Here is a 20,975-nt window from a genome sequence, read left to right on the forward strand (position 1 = left end):
TGTATAGATGTGTATATATAGATAGAGGGAGAGAGAGATGAAGGAGAAATGCTGCAGTTCTTGTTGAAAGGAAGATGCTACTGATACCTACTGTGACTTTTATTCCTCCCAAACTTTCAAATAACAACAATGTCTGATGGCTTTACAGGACTTTTGCAGCTTTAATGAGAGAACTTTTCCGGATCATTTTACCAACTCCAGATGGAAAACTCAGGGTCCAGATGTAACTTCAAACCTCTTCAACAACTCTAATCTGTTTAATTTCTACGTACCATTTGCTGAATACTTGAAAGAAAGTCCGCTTGACTTTGGGCAAGTCAAGAATTTCCCAAAAAATGGTGCAGATGTTTTTTCAGGAGACCTTTGGTTTTCAGACTCGACGGATGAGTCTGTGCCTCCGCCTTTTCCAATGTCACACGGCACCACCACCCTGGCATTCGTGTTTCAAGGGGGCGTTTTGGCTGCCGCGGACACCCGTTCCAGTTGCTCAGGTCTAGTGGCGTGTCCAGCTTCTCAAAAGATTCTTCCCATACACAGTCACCTGGTGGGTACCACATCGGGGACTTCTGCTGACTGCGCCTTTTGGAAGCGACTGCTAGCTCGAGAGTTGCGACTGTACCATCTCCGGAATGGTCGACGGCTATCCACGGGTGGGGCTGCCAAACTCCTCTCCCATATGCTCCATCCTTTTAAGGGTACTGAGGTATGTGTGGCTGCAACCTTGTGCGGGTGGGATGGAGGCAGAGACGATGGACACCAACTTGCCAGTCGCAAAGAAGAAAGCAATGAAAGTATGGAAATGAAGCCCTTTAAAAGTGCTGGTATCTCTGGACCGGGCCTTTACTATGTTTGCAGTGATGGAACTCGCCTGCAAGGAAACCTTTTCTCAGTGGGCTCTGGTTCACCTTACGCCTACTCAATTTTAGACCAAGGAGTTCGATGGGGTCTGAAAATTGATGAGGCTATTTCCTTAGCCAGAGAGGCAGTTTACAGAGCAACACATAGAGACGCTTACTCTGGAAACTGTGTTGACGTATTCCACGTCTCCTCCACTGGATGGACACGGAGAGAAAGAGAAGATTTGAAGGCAGAATATTACAGGGAAAAGGAAAAGCAGAGTCAAATATAGAGTGTCTCTCTGCGATGTTGAAAAATAAGATGACATGCAACAGGAAAGACATATTTCAGGGAGTTATTGGGAGTTCTTGCAGTGGATACTAAATTAATGATCAGAGATGGCGGTTCCATTCTTCTGACTGCCTCTCAAATGATTCGTGCATGTTCTTTTCCTCCTAAAGAAGTGAGATTTTGTTTGTGTGCATAATGTAGATTCCTACAGCACGCCGTTCGCTGACATTTAAAAGTTGTACATATGGCCTAGTACGTATAATTACAACCGACTTCATACTTCTTTGATTCCTATAAACACAAAGAGAATCTAAAGCGAGAGAGAGGGAATTACAGTGAGAAAGTTGAACTAATTTTAGCACAGTGGTTTCTTAAGTGAGTATCTCGATGTACTTCCATGAGTAAGGGAACAAATTCAGCTGTAGCAATAAATGATAATGAGTGAAATTGATTTGTGCTCGCTGTCAGAAGTCTTGTGAAGCTCCTTTGACACTCCAATACATTAATGAAGAAGTAAAAAATTGCTGAACTTGCCAGTTCTTTCTGTTTGACCAGCATGGTAGTAAATTAAAAATGCTCTTCATCATCCATGCAACTGTAGCTCCACTCAGGATATTAGGGCAAAAGGTATAAAGCTCTTCATCCTTCCTTGCAATATTAATCTCCGTATTTAAACTTCAAGGGCAAGTGTATCCTCTTTTTTGGAAATACCCATTCAAGCCTATTATGGATTTTTTTACAGGCTTGTGTCTGACTTCAAAGTGCACATTTTCTGTTACATGTAGTGTTTTTGGTCACTAAACAGCTCTTTATAATGGTGCAACGCAGAGAAAATAACTCTTAGATATTGTCTGTTTAGGACTCTGTGTCTCTGCCAAGTGGTGACCCTAATGGTTCAGTTCTGCCTCCAATGCTTTTTTCTTTTTTTTAACGTTAATGCTTTCAGGGTACCAGGCTTGAGGCGACTCTCGGATTCCACGGACACATATATTTTGACTTTTAATTATTCATATTCTTGGTCTGTATATAGAGCTCAAATGCCAGCTTAAGGCAACTTTTTAAGGTATATGGACAACGCAGTAGTCCTATTTGTAGACTAATGCTCTAAAGCTTAGATAAATTCTAAGCAGATTAATATTAATGTCAAGAATTGTGACGTATGAAGATGACTGTGTTCAAGATCATATAGGGAACAGATGTTATCTATGTCAACTGGTATAATAAAATACAAAGATAATAATTGAGTTTCATATTTCTTCTGTGTGTGATTGAGTTTGACACAATTGGTCTGCAGTTAAAACATCTCATCTAAGGTCCTTACCGTGTAAGACTATACTCTTATACTGGCTTTAAGTTCCATTTTTAATTTCATGCCTGATCTCTGAGAATGTCTGTCAGCGCATCATTCAATGTATAAAATGAATTAGAGGCAGAGATGCATGACCACGTTCAGCACTTTCCCACAGAGAAACATTTGAGTGCCTCCTTACATAAGAAAAATGATTTACTGTGGCTGTGACTAAGTGGGGAAGGCCCTGTCTTTCTCCCACAACTCATCAATAATTCTGATCTCCATTAATGACAGAATTATTGAGCAAGTGAAAAACAAAAACAAAGAGGAAACTGCGATCCGTCTGAGAGTGGATGAGGACAGAACATGCAGGTTTTGCTGACATCTTGGGTGTCCCTGAAGGTATAGAATGGAAATTAAACTGATAATTAAATGTTAATTCTGATTGTTTTATTCAAGCAAGCCTCTTTATACATTCATGCACTTTTACTTTGACTGCAGAGGTTTAGTGCATGAAGTCTCTTGTATGTGATGACCGTATTTTATTATGTACAACCACTTAATGTTCACTCGCCGCTTGTCAGATATGTTTCTGCATCCTGCGGGCAATCACCTGATTATACTGGAACCCCTGTGGAGCTGATGATGGCGTTGTTATTAGCAGTCCAGTGGGTGGTAGAAGGTAAAACCAAGAAAATCTATAATATTCTCAAACTCCAGCACTCATCACTCATCACTTATAACTTTAAATAATGGACACTGAGATAGTAGAAAAGATATTGTTATATAAATTAACAATCATTATTAAGATCCAGATGGCAGGCCTAAGAGTAGCTTTTCTCTGGATACCGGCTCATGTAGGGTCAAGGGGAAATTAAACGGCTGACAGATTTGCAAAAGAAGAAACAAAGAAAAGGACATCATCTTTCCACTCAGTAGAACAGAAATAAATATTAGGGAAAAATGGAAGAAGAACTGGTAGATGGCTATATTGAATACAAAAAAAAATTATATTAAATAAAAAAAACTATTTATATAGAATACAAAAAAATTTGGACAAATGCAACAAGACAGGACTTAACAGTGTACTTTTTAAAATAAAAAAGCACAGATCAAGATATTCTTCTAATTGTAAAAAAAATATATAAACAATCAAACAAATATCAAATCAAATAACACATAATAACTGAATGTTCAAAATACGAAGAAGAGAAAAAAACATTATTAACTAAATAATATAACTATATTGTTTTTTTTAACAACAATTAACTAATTATGTATATATATATACAGTATATATACTTAATTATAATATAATTTCCATTAAGAAATGTTGTGATTGAAGGTAGAACTGAATCAGTAAGGAGAATATAAAATTGGTTTATTTATTTTCCTATTAAAAAAATTGATCCACACTCCATATCAGTAGGTGGCGGTAATTCAGCTTTGCATCATTTGCCAATGGTCATAAATGAAGAAGAAAAAGGCGAATGCAGTTCATGTCGTCATAAACTGTGGCCAAATATATTATTTGCTCAAGGCCATGTCAGATGAATCCTTAAATTGAGTTCCGGATTCACATTTTTGCTATTTGTCTCCACGTGTGCACTTGTCTTTTGTGGGGAATTACATATGTTTTGACCACTTTTCTTTTGTTTGGTCATGTTTTGCTTTATAGATGTTGGTGTTTCACTGTGAATTTTGTCTAATTTAGTGTTATCTTGTTTTTTCTGTCCCATCTTAATTATATAATCTATATGATAACAATTAATTTGAAACCATTAGATCTTAATTAATCATCACTCTTGCTTAGGCCATACTTAAAAACTTGGGCACCAAATAGAGGGCCCCATAAAATAATGGCATGGCATGTGAAACCCCTACTTTGAGGTGGTTTTGTAGGATATGGACTTATCTCATTTTGTGTTGTGAATTATTTGGACCATCATAGTTTCAATCTTCGGATTTGATTTGTTTTCATGATTTCTCGACTACTGCAACTGCCTTTTGTGGGAGCTTGACCAAAATCCATTCTTTACAGGCTTGGCAGAAAAGGAATGTGAGTTTTTTTTTAATTATTTTTGTTTGTTTTTAAAGAACTAAATTGTCTATTGAAAGTTTGCTTTCTTATTAGAAAGGTATTGGTTTGAACCTCAGAGTTCAACTTCAATATCCAGAGATATTACAAGCTCAGGAAAAAACAAATTTTCCATTTATTAATCATTTTTGTGTTTTAAAGTTTTCAATTGACCCTGAAATGTGTCAACTTCTTGACTTAAAAAATAGTTTTGATTGCCGTTTTGGTCTAAACTGCCTCCATCTAGAAATCTTGTCTCTAAAGTAAGGGAAAGATTTGTCACATTTGGATACTAAACTAAACATCATGTATCATCGCTGCTCTTTAAAGCCCATCTGTTTTCTTCATAGATGGGATCAGGCAGAATTCAAGAATGACAAAGTGAGACACTGCCGTGCGGATGACTGATTTTTATTTCTGACAACAGAATGCGACGTTTATCTGTGAAGAAAAGCCTGGCGGAAGAAAGTATCATAGTTTTAGACACATTTCATAAGGTGTCATTTTGTTGGGGTAGGAAATTGTTTTTGCAGCGGATATAAAACAGGGGTTCAGTTGTATTTCATATCATGTCATGGCCACTTATGTTCTTTGTGTCGTTGTGTATCATCTGACAATGACATGACAATAAAAACTATGAATTTGATTGAGGCATTTCTCCTTTACTAAATGTTCTGTGGAATCCTAAAGTCATTCTATTTCTCAGTTTCTCTTCCAACTGCCGTCCAAACGATTGACTTAATTTTTGATTACAAGGCACGACCATGTGCAATTCCTCAATCAATAGGAGAGGTAACTGTTTTCAAAAGGTCTAAAGCACGGTTCTAAAGGTCAATAAAGCTCTTGTGCTGAACATGTTTCTTTAAGGAATAATTCCAACTTGATTCTATTTTCATTAATTTGGCAGTTTTTTTGCAATTTTTATTAGTTTATTAGTTTTGGTCTTCTTCAAATCGACATCGTATAATAAACGATGCCATGGTTTACAAAAAGTACTGTGTCCTTGTCAAAGGAATTTCAAGTAAAATGTAAAAACAGTGTTAAGTTATATTCTTTCCACTAAAAAATGTAATGTAAGTAAATATTATATCCTCATCTCATCAATAACTCAATTGTTTATATCAGCGAAACTCAATCACACAAGGGGCCATTTTGTTAGCTGTTCAAGTCATGAGCAAACAAAAACTATATTAGTTGAAATCCTTAATCTGTTTCTTATAAATCTTAACACCGGCATCTTTATAGGTCAATACATCAACATGAACATCAACTTTGATATTGAGCGGGCCATATAAAATGATATGGACGGCTGTATTTTCGCCCCTGGGCCTTGAGTTTGACACATGTAATTTACACTTACTTCCACAAACAATTGAAAATTGACTTTCTTAATTACAATCTTGACCATTTCTTTCCTTAAAGAGCTGATTCAATTCTAATTTTAGACTATATTTGACAGCAGATTTTGAGATAGAAACGATATGTATACACGGTCCAAGAGCAGTGTGTGCTGCCAGGACTCTCAGTAGAGCATGTGATCATTTTTAATTTGCTCCGTTATCAAGATCAGTCCCTCATGGACTCCTTGTGTCTGCTACTTTATACTTTCTTATTTACTAGATTGAGAACAATCCCTTCTTATCTGTTACTAGGTCACAAGGTCGAACAAAATCCCTTACGGTTGCAACAACAGACAGCTCTGACGGCTACACATCCCAGGATGAACCCGGGCCAGAGCGGTAATACATTCCTTTATCCTGCTGTTCAGTCTCTAATCTCTTCACTTGATCTGGGCTATAACGTACAAACGTGGAAGTGGTTGACCCCAACGCTGTTTTGTCAAGATTTCTTAGTCGCTATTTGATATAGTCAAGTGGTGGATTTTCATTCTTAATGGGTTATTTTGCTGGAATATTTTGCTCAAGATTTCAATTCTTTTCATCCCAGCAGCTGCTGACAAATACATGGGTTCTCTGAGGACATGTGCTGGATTCATAGAAGACAAGAATCTCCTGATCCAATTTTCTAATCAAAGTTGTATCAGTGATAAAAGCAGCACCATTATGTAATCACAGGTGCATTATTAGCTGCTATACCTTGAAAAGACAGATGTGTATGACAAGACACTCATTTTTATTGTGTGCTTTGTGCACTTAGCTTCTCACTGTAAAGAGTCTTTCTTTTTATGAGATTTCTTTTAAAACTGAAATTGCAAGAATAGGCAGCATAATTAAAACATGGAAGCAAATTAACCTAACAGGATAAGGTCGTGTTCTCAGTCCTGAAAAGTCCCCCCCGTCTTTTTTGGTGATGTTACTATAATTTTCAGCAAAGTAGCTTTTATGAAAATCATGACTCAGTTGAAGGGGAACCGAGTCCTGTCAGAGATGCAGGCACATGGTAATTACAATCATGGTTTTTAGACAAGTGGTTGAACGCTAATTTGATCTTTTCATGCGTCCTTGAGTTAGTAATTCCTTTGGCCTATTTTTTCCGGGAGACACACTTTGTGCTCTTACTTTGGATGACTTGCTGAACATGACAAAATACTACATGGCTTGAAAGATCCTCTTGAAAACTATAATAAATGGTTTGATGTCACTTTACTGAGACGTGAATTTGGGGCAAAATAAATAAATAAAATGCCTGCGTGTGCCATTAAGGGTCAATACGTATTCTCAAAAATAGCAAGCTTTTAGGGTGGCCTTATTTTCGCAGATGGATAGTTCAAGACTAATGGAGGGGAAGAAATGGCGAGAAGTAGGGATGGCATTGAGAGCGGGAGGGAGAGAGATCCTTGGATGATAGAAGTCCGGGAGAAAGGCAGGATAAGAGCAAAGATAGTGTTGGATGAAAAACAAAAAGAAAAATGCTTGGAATGTATTTTGTACAACATACACAACAAGCCCTTCATATATTTACATTTTAGTGTGACACATATGGCAGGAAGCTGTTGACAACAAGTCTGGCTCTGCTCAAGGTTTCTGCCCGTTAAAAGGACAGTGATTATCTCGCCACTGTCTTGATTGTGATTCGCTGGGAAGTGTTTTTCCCCTCCTAGGTAGATATATAGATACAACCTGATTAATCCCTTGGGATAAATCCTTTGGTAAATTAGGGGTCTAGTTACCAAACAGCAGTGAACAGAAGAAAAAAGTGCAAACAAAATATTGAGTATTAGTACAACTAATGTGAAAACCCAACTCTCCTAACCTACTGACATGTTTCAAATGTTGAAGTTTTCCTCACCAAATGCAGTAAGATGATGTTTTGAAGTTATTACTTTATAATGTTTTCCCCCGTCTGAAATCTTGGCGAAGGAGAGGTTACAAGAATCCATTATTACATAATATTGGTCTTCACTCATCCTCCAGCCAACTGTAATTATCAGTCAATATGTATCACAATAAAGGGGCAAAGATAAGATATAATTTAATGCTGTAGAAAGAAAGGATATATTTGTAGAATTGTTGAGTACTTGAATCTGACGTTGCAGAATTTACAGACCACATGACTCTATTACGAAGTCATTACTGCTTTCATTTGTTTTCAAACAAACATATTTTTCAAACATCAGCTTCATAAATGGCTTTTAGTTAAATGTATCCTCTCATACTCAGTCACTGCCAGGATCTTGCTGGATACTTTTCCAAAATGAACAATAATTGCATGTTAATTGTAAATAAATGTTTACACAATTTATTGAATAATAAACCATAAATGGAATAAATAAATTTAAAAAATCTGATCTGAAAGGTAAGTAAATATTATTTGTAAAGCGGCTTTCTCAGACCAGGGTCACAAGGCGCTTAATCAACAAAACAATACACAGTTAAAATACATGCTTTAAAAGTTCAAGACAACATAAGACAAACACAACAGCCCCAAGAAAGTTAAGAAAAAGCCTGCATGACTAAAAAGGTCTTGAGATGTTTCTTGGAGTAAGTCATTTATATTTATAGAGTGCTTTTCCAGACCAGGGTCACAAATCGCTTAAACATTCAAAACAATACTTAATAAAATATATACTTTAAAGGTCATGATAACACCAAGAAAAACACAGGAGTTCAAGAAAATCAAGGAAATGCCTGCACGAATAAAAATGTCTTAAGATGTTTCTTGAAGCATACAGTAGATCCATCAAGCGCAGAGAGAGAGGAAGATCGTTCCAAAGCTTAAGAGCAACAGCCTGAAAGGATTTCTCTCCTCTGGTCCTGAACCGTGTGCGTGGAACCATCAGTAGATTCTGATCCACAGACCTCAGAGCCCGAGCTGGGGTGTAAGGCTGGATCAGATCAGTGATGTAAGGAGGAGCCTGACCATGAATTGCTCTGAAAGTAAGAACCAGAACTTTAAAATTGATCCTAAAGGAAATTGGCAGCCAGTGAAGAGTTTTAAGGTGAAATGTGAGTTCTTCTACTAGAGTGGGGCAGAATTCTCGCTGCAGAGTTTCGTATTAAATGTTTTGTGTCTGTTGTGTTTTTCTTACTTTCAGATCTATTCATGGTCAGGCTCCTCCTTACATCAGTGATCTGATCCAGCCTTACATCCCAGCTGGGGCTCTGAGGTCTGTGGATCAGAATCTACTGATGGTTCCACGCACACGGTTCAGTACCAGAGGAGAGAAATCCTTCCAGGCTGTTGCTCCTAAGCTTTGGAACGATCTTCCTCTCCCTCTGTATTTAATGGATCTACTGACTCCTTCAAGAAACATCTTAAGACATTTTTATTCGTGCAGGCTTTTCCTTGATTTTCTGGAACTCCTGTGTTATTCTCGGTGTTATCTTGACCTTTTTAGTAAATATTTTATTTAGTATTGTTTTGATTGTTTAAGCGCTTTGTGACCCTGGTCTGGAAAAGCGCTCTATAAATATAAATTACTTACTTACTCACTTACAATAGTTACAATAGTCACAAACAAACAGAGGTTTTAAACGGTTTACTCCAGAAAAACCCATAGTTATGACCTTTAATATAACATTATTATTATCGTTTTTAATGTTTCCTTAAATTGCAGGATCGAGCTGTTGCGTGTGCACGTGCGCGCGCCCCCGTGAGCGAGCAACCCCAGAGCACGCGCACAGCTAGAGAGGAGACAGACCTGTGCTTGAGCTCAGTTGAACCTCAGCGTCCGCCGCCGGTGCATCCTCTGCTCGCGGCTCCACGGGACGGCGGCTCGGCGGGTGTCAGCGCGTCAGGGTGAGTGTCTTCCTCTCTCTCGAAAAACATTACTTTTGGTCGTCATGTCGTCTTTGACCGCCTCGTCTGAGCGACGTGTCCGCGACACAAGTTTAAACTCCGCGGCGGTAGTTGAGTCTCCATCCCTGCTGAGACAAGTGTGTGAAGAGGTTTGAAATGAGGGATGAAAACAGGTCGACACGGAGGCGACTCTCATGATGGAGAACAAATGATATTTCATCATCAAAGACGTGAATCAGGGATGAAGCAGAGTCACGTGACGACACGCTACTTTGACCAGGGTCATCCTCCAGTGTGACCTCTTAGTGATGCTTAACAACAATTGACCCCCCCCCCTCCCCTCTCTACAACACACACACTCACGTTGATATTTTTGCTTCAACAGCCTTGATTCAATTTCCTTGTAATAGTTCTGTTATTTGGATCAGTGAGTATAATCCTTTCTTGAAGCTGTGAAACAACACAGCTGTCATGAGCCGGATGAAATAATCTTAATCTCTCAGTGAACACCAGTGGAAACTGTGCAGAGTCATTAAAGCTGCAGGGGACCAGTGTTTGCTCGGCTCATTTTAAATTTAAAAAAACAAGTGTTATCGTTTATGTCATGTTTTGTTCACCGTCGTTGTGCTTCAATGATGTAGCGTTACACTTCTTAAGTCTTTTTCTCTGACAAAATGAAGGCATAAATGTCAGAATCTTATTTTAGAACGCGCTCTTGCTGTACATTCAAGCAGGTCTGAGTGCTGCTGGTGTCTGATATATGAAGGTATGTTGATGTAGAAGGTGTCAAAGAGATTCTTGTGTAAGTATTTCACACAATTTTGTTAATGATACATTCAAGAATTTGTGCGAACTAAAACACTTTTACTTTTAAAAAACAGATAACATGATTTATTAACATGCATAGTGTACGTTTTTTTGGTTGTAGTAGTGAATATATAATTTGTTTATTTGGAAACAATTTAATGTTTTTGTTGAGAAGAAAATCAAATGAATAGATTCGCTCTCCTCTTGAGTTATTGAACTTTGCCATGGGGCTAGAATAGTGCCAGATTTAATTGGCAATTAAAAAACAAAATTAAAAATGATTAAATAAACAGAATTAAATAAAACATAGAGTTATTCATTACTATGTTGACACGACAATTATGTGGATTATCGTGAGGCTGGTAAAACCACTTTGTCTCTTTGTCAAACTCATGGCTTGGGGGCCAAATCACGCCCCAAGAAAGTGGTTCTATTGGGCCCCTCGGACGGTTGGCTCAAAATCAAAGATAGAGATTATTAATGTGAACAATACGACTAAAACTGGAACTTGTTTGGTGAAGAAGGAAGTAAAACTTGAAGTAAAAATCAATAAAGTAGTTCCATCTGGGGTCACTAACAATTTTTACACCACGGACCAGTTTAGTAACAACATTATGGTCATAAATAGATGCTAGTGAATTGTTATGCTGAATCCCCAAGATTTCTCTGCAACAAGACGGTCTCGTATAAAGTTTATAGAGAACTGATCATTTAGTCTACATATAACACTTTTCATTAGGGATGTGTTTTGTCAAATATCTCGGTCAACGATAAAATATATCGTAATACCATAGGAACAACGATATACTTATTAGTAGTATTGTCCGAGTACTTGACTCTGGTGTTGCAGAATTTACAGACCTCATGACTCTTGACGAAGTCGTAACTGCTTTCATTTGTTGTGCGTCTGGAGTCGACTGCGTCCTCTCATCCTCAGTCATTGCCAGAATCTCTCGGGATCTTATTGTTTCTTTCGCTGTGAATGGGGTAATGACTGCTGCCATCTAGCAGCCGGAAGTTCAATTGCAACACAAAAATGAACAAATATTTGTTAGTGAATATTTGCATGTTAATTGTAAATGGAAAAAAAATAGAATTACTTTTATTTTATCCATACTTTTTGAAATGTAAACCATAAAAGTACTACAATACAATTGATGATCTGTAAGCCTCCAACCAAAAGAATCAATACAGAACTGTTGAATATTGATAGGGTGAAAACAAAGAGTAAATATCTAAGTGTATAAATATTACATTTTAGACACTAATGAGTAATAATACAGAAATTATGAATAAAAATGTAACATTTCTGTGGTGAGCATAACAAATGCTTCCTGGATCCAGGGACGGAACTGCTATCTTATTTATACGTCATTTAAAGAAAACGTTTTACAATTGAGTATTGGATCTATTTTTCATGCAATATTGTGAATTATACAGTATGCTATATATTTGTTCCATAAAAAAGCGTTAATTAGGTCTCAGAAAGCCTTGAATTATTTATTTCTGCATTTCCTTTTCCTGACTGTGAACCCAGTTGTTTACAGTCTTACAAGAAGGTGAAAGGAAGACCTTTTAACCACTTAGATGTTCCCCTCTGACAAATAAGAACACATGCTCAGCACAACAATGCGGCGGTTTCATTTAAGCTTGTCAAACTGTGACCGTAATGAGGGGACTGATGTGCTGAGTGCAGCGCCTTTCCTCATCACCAGTCGGACTGGAAGAGACTTAAAAGATTTCCACATGTGCGGCGAGCAGCACGGAGAGGATAAAGATTTCTCGAGCCAAATGGTGGAGGCAGTGAGGAATCTAGGGAAGTTCAAATGTGAGATCAGTGGACGCCTCGGTCATTTAAGGCATCAACGTTGCACCCGGAGCTCTAGAGCTTTCAGCATCACCACCAGCACCCCCCCCCCCCCACCCACCGCCTGGTTCCATATCTACCACAGCTATGGTAAAAGCCTGACATGCACAAGGCTATTTTTAATAAAAACCAAGCAGCCCTGTTGCAGCGAAGCGACTCGTGCGTGCAGACGGAAGTGAGACTGAAACAGCGATTTGCAATTTGTGGCCATGTCGCCACTCATCGCAGGGACATCGAACGGGACGCACGCTTTCATCGTCTCTCCCCGCCTTACATTTCACACGTATCATATAAGCACTCGTACGTTAAAGACTTCAAACCACGCGGCGAGTGACACACACACAGCCTGCAACAAGCTTCTGGTGCAAAGCCGGCAGGAGGAAGTGTAAGCTGAGGAGCTCAGACTATGCTAATGCACGACGGCAGGCAGAGACAAAAGTACTTGGGATCACATTTTATACTTTTTTTAAATGACAAAACAACCAACATGAAGCGTTACATATGGAGACATGGTGTATAATTGAAATCTGAACCGGTGGGGGGGGGGGGGGATCCAGAACTCCATATGGAGAGGAAACTATAAGATACAGAAGCTAGAAATCATTTATCTGTTCTGTTGATCAAAGTGACTCAGTTCTTGGATCTAGTTTTTGGAAACAAGGTCAGTGTGTTTTGAGGAAATGAATCATTGCTTTTATGCAAGTACTTTTTTTTTATGTATGTCCAGATTTGTGGGTAGACTATCCATCAGAATATTTAATGGTTGAATTGAATTATTTTAAGTTGAAATGAGTATTTTGAATAATTTATATATTGAAAGGTTTTCACTGAATAAGTGCATTCAATAATGTGTATATTTCAATAGTTGTAATTTTTTTTTTTTTTTAATAATTAATAAAATTCTAAATTAATGATTTTATATGTAGAAATTTCGTATTCAAATAATTAAAAAAAAAATGTTCTAAACTAAGTATTTTTTCAATGTTTTTCTTTTAAATTTAATATAAAAATGTTGGCATAATAGAGCCACCAGACAATACCGAAAAAGTACCAAGCTATTTAATCAAACTTTATGTGTATCATAAGGCACTGACGCAAATCATTGCCAACAATGTTTTCTGGGGTAGGGCTACCAAAAATATTGAAAATCCAAAAATGTATTGATACTGGAATGTTTTATCAATACAATACTCGTTTTCAAAAGTAAATAAAAACGGATTTTATTTTTTAATATTTTACGTTTCTGTTAAATGCCTTATTTTTTTATCTTTATTTTTTTATATTTCATTTAGAAAATGTATATTTACATTTTTGGAATTTAAATATCAATGTGTTAAATAAAATAAAAAACATTTTTAATTTTCGTCACGTGACTCTGCTTCAAAAAACTTTATAATTTTTAAATTTAACTATTAAAAACACAAGTTATTAAACAAAATAATTCAATATACGAATGAAACCTATCACTATACAGCCGATTGAATTTAATTATTTAATAAAGAAAAATATAAACACAAAAAGACCAAGAACTATTTTAATATAAACAATTACAAGTTTTAACATTTAAAATGTCAAATTCAACCATTCAATGATGTACTTTCAAAGCCGACTTTCTACATTTATTTATCAATCTACGGATCTACATTTCGCTCTTCGGTCTGATTGCCAGGTGTTACAACCGTCGTCTCCTTCCAACGCATTACCGACAAATTTGCAGAAATGTGTTTTCACGCTGCATCCCTTTTGAGTGTTTGTGCGCCGTAAAAGCCTGCCTGTGTTCGTGCAGATGAAAAAACAGATGTCGACAAACTGAGGCACTCTGAGAAGAGAGTCGGATTCAGGTGAACGTTTGATGGAAGCAGCAACAATTACACAGTTAATCTGCTGACATGTTTCCGAGCACAACACATTGATCAATGGCCTGGATCTGACTCAAGTGCTAACAAAATCTAGATCATTTAACTTTCGGGAAAGGAGGACGTGTAATTCGATAAATAATTTATGAGTCCAATTAATCTTTGGGGTTTGGGGCCATGTTTCTTTCCGTGGGGCACAGGCCGACCATTTCTTTGAGGTAACATCCATCTCTTGAATGATCAGCTATTGTGGAGTCAAGTTGAGGAACAAAAGTCCAAGTCGGCTACAAAAGATCCCGGAGACAAGAGAAATTATTTGAGGATGATGAAACATTCATTAGCTGTAATGGAATTGTGGAGGGAAATTGTCCTTTTGTCATTAGTTTTGTCCCACTTGTGACCAGAATCATTTTCAAAAATTAAACCTGAGATCCTAATATATTTCTGTACATTTTCTTGTAGAGCTGACCAATTAGCATAAAATAAAACTCATTTTAAGTAATAAAAACAGCATTAAAAATACATATTTGGAGAAATGAAAAAAAAAAAAAACTCATTCACTACCACTGTAGTTACAATGATTTATAACGATAGAAAGCAATTAACTATGATGAATATATACATCTTAGGATGTTCAGTTTACTTTGAATTTAGATTTGTGACAACAATAACTTCTTCTTATTCTTTTCCTTTTGACTGCTACCTCCAGGGGCCGCCACAGCGAATCAACCTCCTCCATCTAACCTTGTTCTCTGTATCCCCCTCTCTCACACCAACCAACTTCATGTCGTCTTTCACTACATCCATAAACCTTCTCTTTGGTCTTCCTCTAGACCTCCTGCCTGGAAGTTCCAACCCCAGCATCCTTCTACCAATATTCTCACTATCAGTACATGACCAAACCATCTCATTCTAGCCTCTCTGACCTTCTCTCCAAAACATCTAACATGTTCCTCTGATTGACTCATTCCTGATCCATCTTCGTCACTCCCAAAGAGAAACTCAACATCTTCATCTCTGCTACCTCCAGCTCTCCTCCCTGCATTTTCCTCAGTGCCACTGTCACTAGACTATACAACATTGCTGGTCTCACCACTGTCTTGTATATCTTTCCTTTCATTCTTGCTGATACTCTTTTATCACACATTACCCCTGACACTTTTCTCCACCCATTCCACCTGCTTTATCATGTTTCTTCACCATAACGTTCATTTTTATTTTAAGAGTTATCATTAGTTTTAGTAATTTATTTACATGACAAGGTAGAGAATTTGAAGCTTCCAGAAAAAGTAAAAACAATTTAACAATTAAAAAAAAAGCTGTAGTTTTAACAGCTTTTTACAGTGTTCAACTTAGAATAATAAGCATTTTGTGTTTGCTAAATTAATGTAGCAACAGTGGAACTGGATATCTATTATTTTTATTTATCTACTGCAAGTCAAACCTTACAAAAATAGCAGTCTACCAGCATGTTTGCATGCTCTACTCTCAGTCTCAGTCAAGCCAAAGTTCAGTCGTTTTTTTTAATGGCATGTTATAAAATTACTTATTTAGAAGTTAGCATTTGACATTTTGTCGTTCCTGCAATGAAGAATAAAACAATTTGAAAAATCAAAAAAGGCAGGAAAGATCTGTAAAATGCGTTTCACTCAAATGCATTCTGACTTAAAAGCTGCACAATTTCAAGCTTATTAATAGTATGTTGTGGAAACTATTTGGACAATGAATAGTTTATAAAGAGTTACCCAAAGGTTTCTATATATTTACTGATACTTGTTCACAGTAATAATACAATGTGTTATCTGTGTGTTATATTTTGTTTCAGCGTAAAATGTGAGCCAAAGTATGATACTTTAAAATAAAGTTTAGCTCCCTGCCCTAACAATCCAATTTGCTGTTGACAGACACTATCTTTACAGTGAGCGGGAACCAAGTGGAAGCAGGACACTGCTTTTTAGTGAAATCTTGTGTTTGTACCATTCTATTTTGTTTGAACTAACAGAACTGGAAAGCAAAAATATGTCCAAACATCAGCTTAAAAAGCTGGTGAAGTCGACTGTATTCCCTCACCCTTAGTCGTCGTCTGTAACTCTCTGGATTTCATTGTCCCTTCAGCTGCAGAAGACGAAATTACTGCTGCCATCTAGTGACCGGAACCTTAATTGCAATACAAAAATTAACAAATATTTTCATTTCAATTTCACAAAATGTTTGGTGATTTTTTTAAATGACAAAAATTCATACATTTCTGTTGCACGTGATACAGTGGGAAATATATATATATACAGAAGCGCTTCTTATTTTTCGGATTTTATTTCTTTCATAATAAATTATTTATTGAATTGTGGTGGTCTTTGTGTAGAGCAGCTGTTGACTTTTCATTATTATACTTTTGTTTTGTAATTTGAGGTTTTCATTTGGTCTGCTGCACTAACCTCAAAGATTCAAACTAATATTTACTTTCAGTATATATATATATTGTCTTTTCAATCTTCTCTTTCTTTGCTCAGGTGCAGCGATGAAAGACAAAATGAAGAGCGAAGATGGAACAAAGATCGGAATACCCAGCAGCTCCTGATCAGCTGTTTTTCAGTAAATAAATCAAAGGGATCACGAAGCACCAATGGCGAAACATATTTTAATACTCTGTCTTGTCTTGTGCGGCGGGGAAAGAAATGACATTTCAGTCGCTGCTGGCCTCCCAAAAAAAGATCAAGATTTGCCTTTCATATCGAAAAGCAAAAAACACACTTTAGCACACTTGCAGGACGTAGACAGCTCTATTTCCCCGGCGAGAATCAAAGATTTGCAAAGACACGCTCTGGATGCACGGGCTGGTGCTGGAACTCGGCCAAACGCCGTTAAACTCCACGACGGCGGATCTCGTTATTTTTACTTCAAGAACAACGCTGAGGAGCAAACAGCTGTGGTAAAACCTGCTGCCAAACCCTTAACGTCCAAACACAACCCTGACCCGGCAGTGAACCGCCAGGAAATGAGCCATTTGACTAATGGAGAGGTTGATGGTGCAATTAATAATCAGCGTGGAGGGCTGGGATCTGATGAGGTGTACGCTCCTGGGCTTCACGTCGAGACAGGTGTCAACATTCTGACTAACCAGACCTCTAAATGGGTCATCCATTCTGACGAGAGGGTTTCGGGGCTTCGCCTGCTGAAGGGAGGATCTCACTCTCGCCACAGGAGAAGTTGGCTCTGGAACCAGTTTTTTGTTATCGAGGAGTACAGAGGGCCCGAGCCGGTGCTCATCGGACGGGTAAGCAGTCGTCGTCTTCTGTTGGTGCGTCATCAACTCGGTTCCTCTGGGTCGTGGCTGTCCAGAAATGAAAGAATCTGGCAATATGATAGATATCACGATACAGTGGCAACAATACAATATATTGGGCCTATTTCGTAATACTATTGGAACAAGTTTGAGGACTTGACTCGTACGATACTGATACAGTATCATGAAAAATTTGCTATATTTATATATAGCCCTAGTTGTGATAGAGGTAGGGTACTGAAATGTGTTTTTTTGAGTCCCTGACCAAAATGCTTGGGTAGTACAGAGTATAAAGATATTATCTTTTGTGGCCAATTTTTGTTACCCAGAAGTAATCACATGCTCATGACTTGATATTGCTGATTGAATGTTATGTTTACATTTGTGCCTATTTAAGTCATAATACCAGAACAGTTTTGTGATCATGCCCACAGGCGGGCTCCTTGTATATACAGTAGATGTATATTGCTTTGGCAGAGGTGTTAGCATTGTGAGCTATTCATTTGACAAGTTTGCTGCGATGTTTGTCTGCACGCCAGTGTTAAGGCAACTACTCTTCTATATTCATGTGTATCACTTTCGTGAATGCTGTAGCGGTGATGTCAGCTTTAAAAGCTGCTGGAGTCGACTGTATCCTCTCATACTCAGTCGTCATTGTTCTTTTAGCTGCGGAAGATGTAACGACTGCTGCCATCTGGCACCTGAAAGTTTATTTGGAACAAGAAAATGAATGAACACAGTGAATATTTGTATTTTATATACACTTTATCGCAATTTAGTCATAAAATAACTAAAAAAATACAATTTGATAAACAGGTATATGAAAATTATAATAATCAAAACCTAAAAAAAACTGAAAAGAATGTAATGCGATTTTAAAGTGTATTCATATTTTCTAACACCCCTAAATAGGCGTAAAAGCTCAGTGATGTAGATTGTAATTTTCCGGTTTTAGACGATAGGTGGCGAGAGCAAACATTTAAATTGAATCGCTTTGCAGCTTAGCTCTAGTAGAGATTATTTTAATTGACATTTATTTTGTTTTTTAATTGCCTTGAATTTTAAAGTAAAACATTTCAAATGACATTATATAACCTTTCATTAACCAACTTTTCCCTGATTTGCAATTTTCTGACCCTTAAATATAAAAATGAGCTTATAAAAAAAGATTAAATCAAAGTAAAGTTATCGGTACTGTCACCAGTATTGAACATTTTAGATTAATACACAGCCGTGTTGTTGAAGACTTAAAGTCAACCTCAGATTGTTTTGAGATACGGAGGTTCTAAAGTGATCGAATCTCCTGCACACCTGAAGCATTCATGTCCCAGCAGGCATCTCACAGGGTGTCACAGCCAGACTCTAATGTAGGCGCTGGCAGCATTAACATGCTCGCTGCAGGATCATATCCACTCTGGAGCTGGCGGTATATATTACATTGACAGTCTCGATTGGGCTCTCGCCAGCCTCATAAATGTTTAATTCCCAGTCGTAGTTGATACAATCAGAAGCTGTTAAAGCAATCAGTAGTCTCACCAGTTGCCGGTGTGGCTACATGACGGTCTCTCTCTTTCGGCTGCTCAGTTTGTTTTGCAGGAAATAGAGGAAAAAGATAATGTCGATTTCGAGGCAGGTGAGAGATTAAGGTGACCCATCAACAATTGACAGCCGCGAAATAAAGGAATCCGGCTGCCAGAGAAGCCATTATAGAGACATCTACCCAGGTGATGGATGCACAAGCTAAACGATAGACGAGAGATGGTTCAGATTTCAGCGTGAAAATTCAAAAGTAAAATCATTAATATGGTAGATTATTTTTCATAACTTTGCAGATAACATGTTTATATTGTTGGTAAAACAGCACTTTACCTGTTCATTATTATTTCTACAGTGGCCAAGAAAAGTTTTTCAAAAAGTTGTATTTGTGCCCTAAGTGATTCTAACAGATCATCATTTCATATTACAATAAAATGTATTTTTGAGCGATTGTTAAGATAAAGTGATAAAGCCAAATTAAGCATACGTTGAAATTGTAGGTTTATTTACTTTAATTACAGTTGTATATAAAGATAATATAAAAGTTAAAGCTTTATACATTCACTGCAAATACATGAAAGAAGGGTGGTGTAAACAGGGACGTGTTTTTATTTATCAGTCAGTAACAAATCACAGAATCTCAAGTGCAGAGTTAACTAAAGTACATGTCTTATGAAGTCACTACACACTATTTCCTCGTATCATTACAATCAGTTGCTGTGGTCATTTTATTTCCATGTTTAGTTTCTCAATGTTGTGTCGTGGCCACAGATATATATGTATATCATATAAACATATTATCTCTTGACGTCTGATACTGAACCACAGTTTTGAAACCAATTTGCGGCCACAGCTGTGGTGGAACTGCAGTCTTCCAGTTTTAACAAGAGTCTGGTCAAGAGCCGCAGTAAGGAGGTCTATAATGTGGTTGTTAAAACCACAGCCCTTTAGATTGAGGCCACAGCGGCTAGTGGAGCCAACCACGGCCCCTATTGTGCAAATTTAGGCTAACTGAAAACTAGCGGAAAACAATCTGCCGATATGTAAGCTATGGATCACGATATAGAGGCAACAATACAATATATTTGAGTACTGTAAAAACAGCAATATATTTGTAGTATTGTTGGAGTACTCTACTCTGGGGTTGTAGAATATACAGACCCCATGATTGTTGACTGGCCTTAAAACCCGCTAGAGTCGACTGTATCCTCTCGTCCTCAGTTATCGCTGGGATCTCGCAGGATTTCAGTCTTCCTTTAGCTGCAGGAATAATGACTACAGAAAGTTAATTTGCAACAGAAAAATAAGCAAATGCTATTGCATGTTATTGTATGTTGTAAATAATAATAATAATACAAAAAAAGTTTTGTATACCCAAGTATAAACCATAAAAGAACTATGGTAAAAATTTCAAAAACTTTCAAAAATAAGTTAATCATATTCTAAAGTCCAGAGACTTGTGCCTGCGGTTTCATTCCATATTCAAGCGAGTTTCTACTCCCCTCAAAGTCTCCCGCCACCATACAGAGTGATGAAACTGTTTTTTATTAACAAGCAACTTTGCCATCTGTCGTTCAGGCCACTCCTCTCCAGTCTGTGCTGCTCGAGATGCTCTATTGATGCTGAAGTGTTTGGTCTTCAGCATCTTCTGTTACTGTTCTCAAATGAGATCGTTTGTTGCTTCTTTGTCATCAGCCCAAACACAACATCTTCCTCAAGCTTAAATCAAACTGGACCTTCTTTCTCAGAAATAATACATTTTATACATAATTATATTCTAAGTCCACTTCCCTCCGCTCAGGAAGTGTGTGGAGCATTGATTGCTTATGCTTTCAATCAGGGATTGTCAAATTCAATCCCGCTAGTGGACCAAACTTTAATCAGAGACGGAGGCCGAAGAAAATCATTCCCTTAACTTGAGTGCGATATTA

General features: G+C 37.4%; 2 protein-coding genes across 2 annotated transcripts in view; both read left to right on the forward strand.

Annotated features, from left to right (window-relative positions):
* The first annotated feature begins 201 nt into the window (after positions 1-201).
* Positions 202-1,129, forward strand: psmb11b (proteasome 20S subunit beta 11b). The gene is made up of 2 exons (XM_087783032.1): positions 202-223; positions 375-1,129. Exons 1-2 carry the CDS (start codon positions 202-204, stop codon positions 1,127-1,129), a joined length of 777 nt encoding a protein of 258 aa, XP_087639158.1.
* An 8,479-nt stretch (positions 1,130-9,608) lies between these two features.
* The window catches only part of LOC148087075 (cadherin-24-like), a 34,971-nt gene continuing 23,604 nt past the window's right edge, over positions 9,609-20,975 (forward strand). Inside the window, exons 1-2 of the mRNA XM_087785303.1 lie at positions 9,609-9,695; positions 16,736-17,499. Coding sequence (XP_087641429.1) covers positions 16,849-17,499 — 651 coding nt within the window. The 5' untranslated portion in view covers positions 9,609-9,695; positions 16,736-16,848. The remainder of the gene's footprint in view (positions 9,696-16,735; positions 17,500-20,975) is intronic.

Source organism: Callionymus lyra, chromosome 2, assembly GCF_982586985.1.
Source record: "Callionymus lyra chromosome 2, fCalLyr1.hap1.1, whole genome shotgun sequence".
NCBI lineage: Eukaryota > Metazoa > Chordata > Actinopteri > Syngnathiformes > Callionymidae > Callionymus > Callionymus lyra.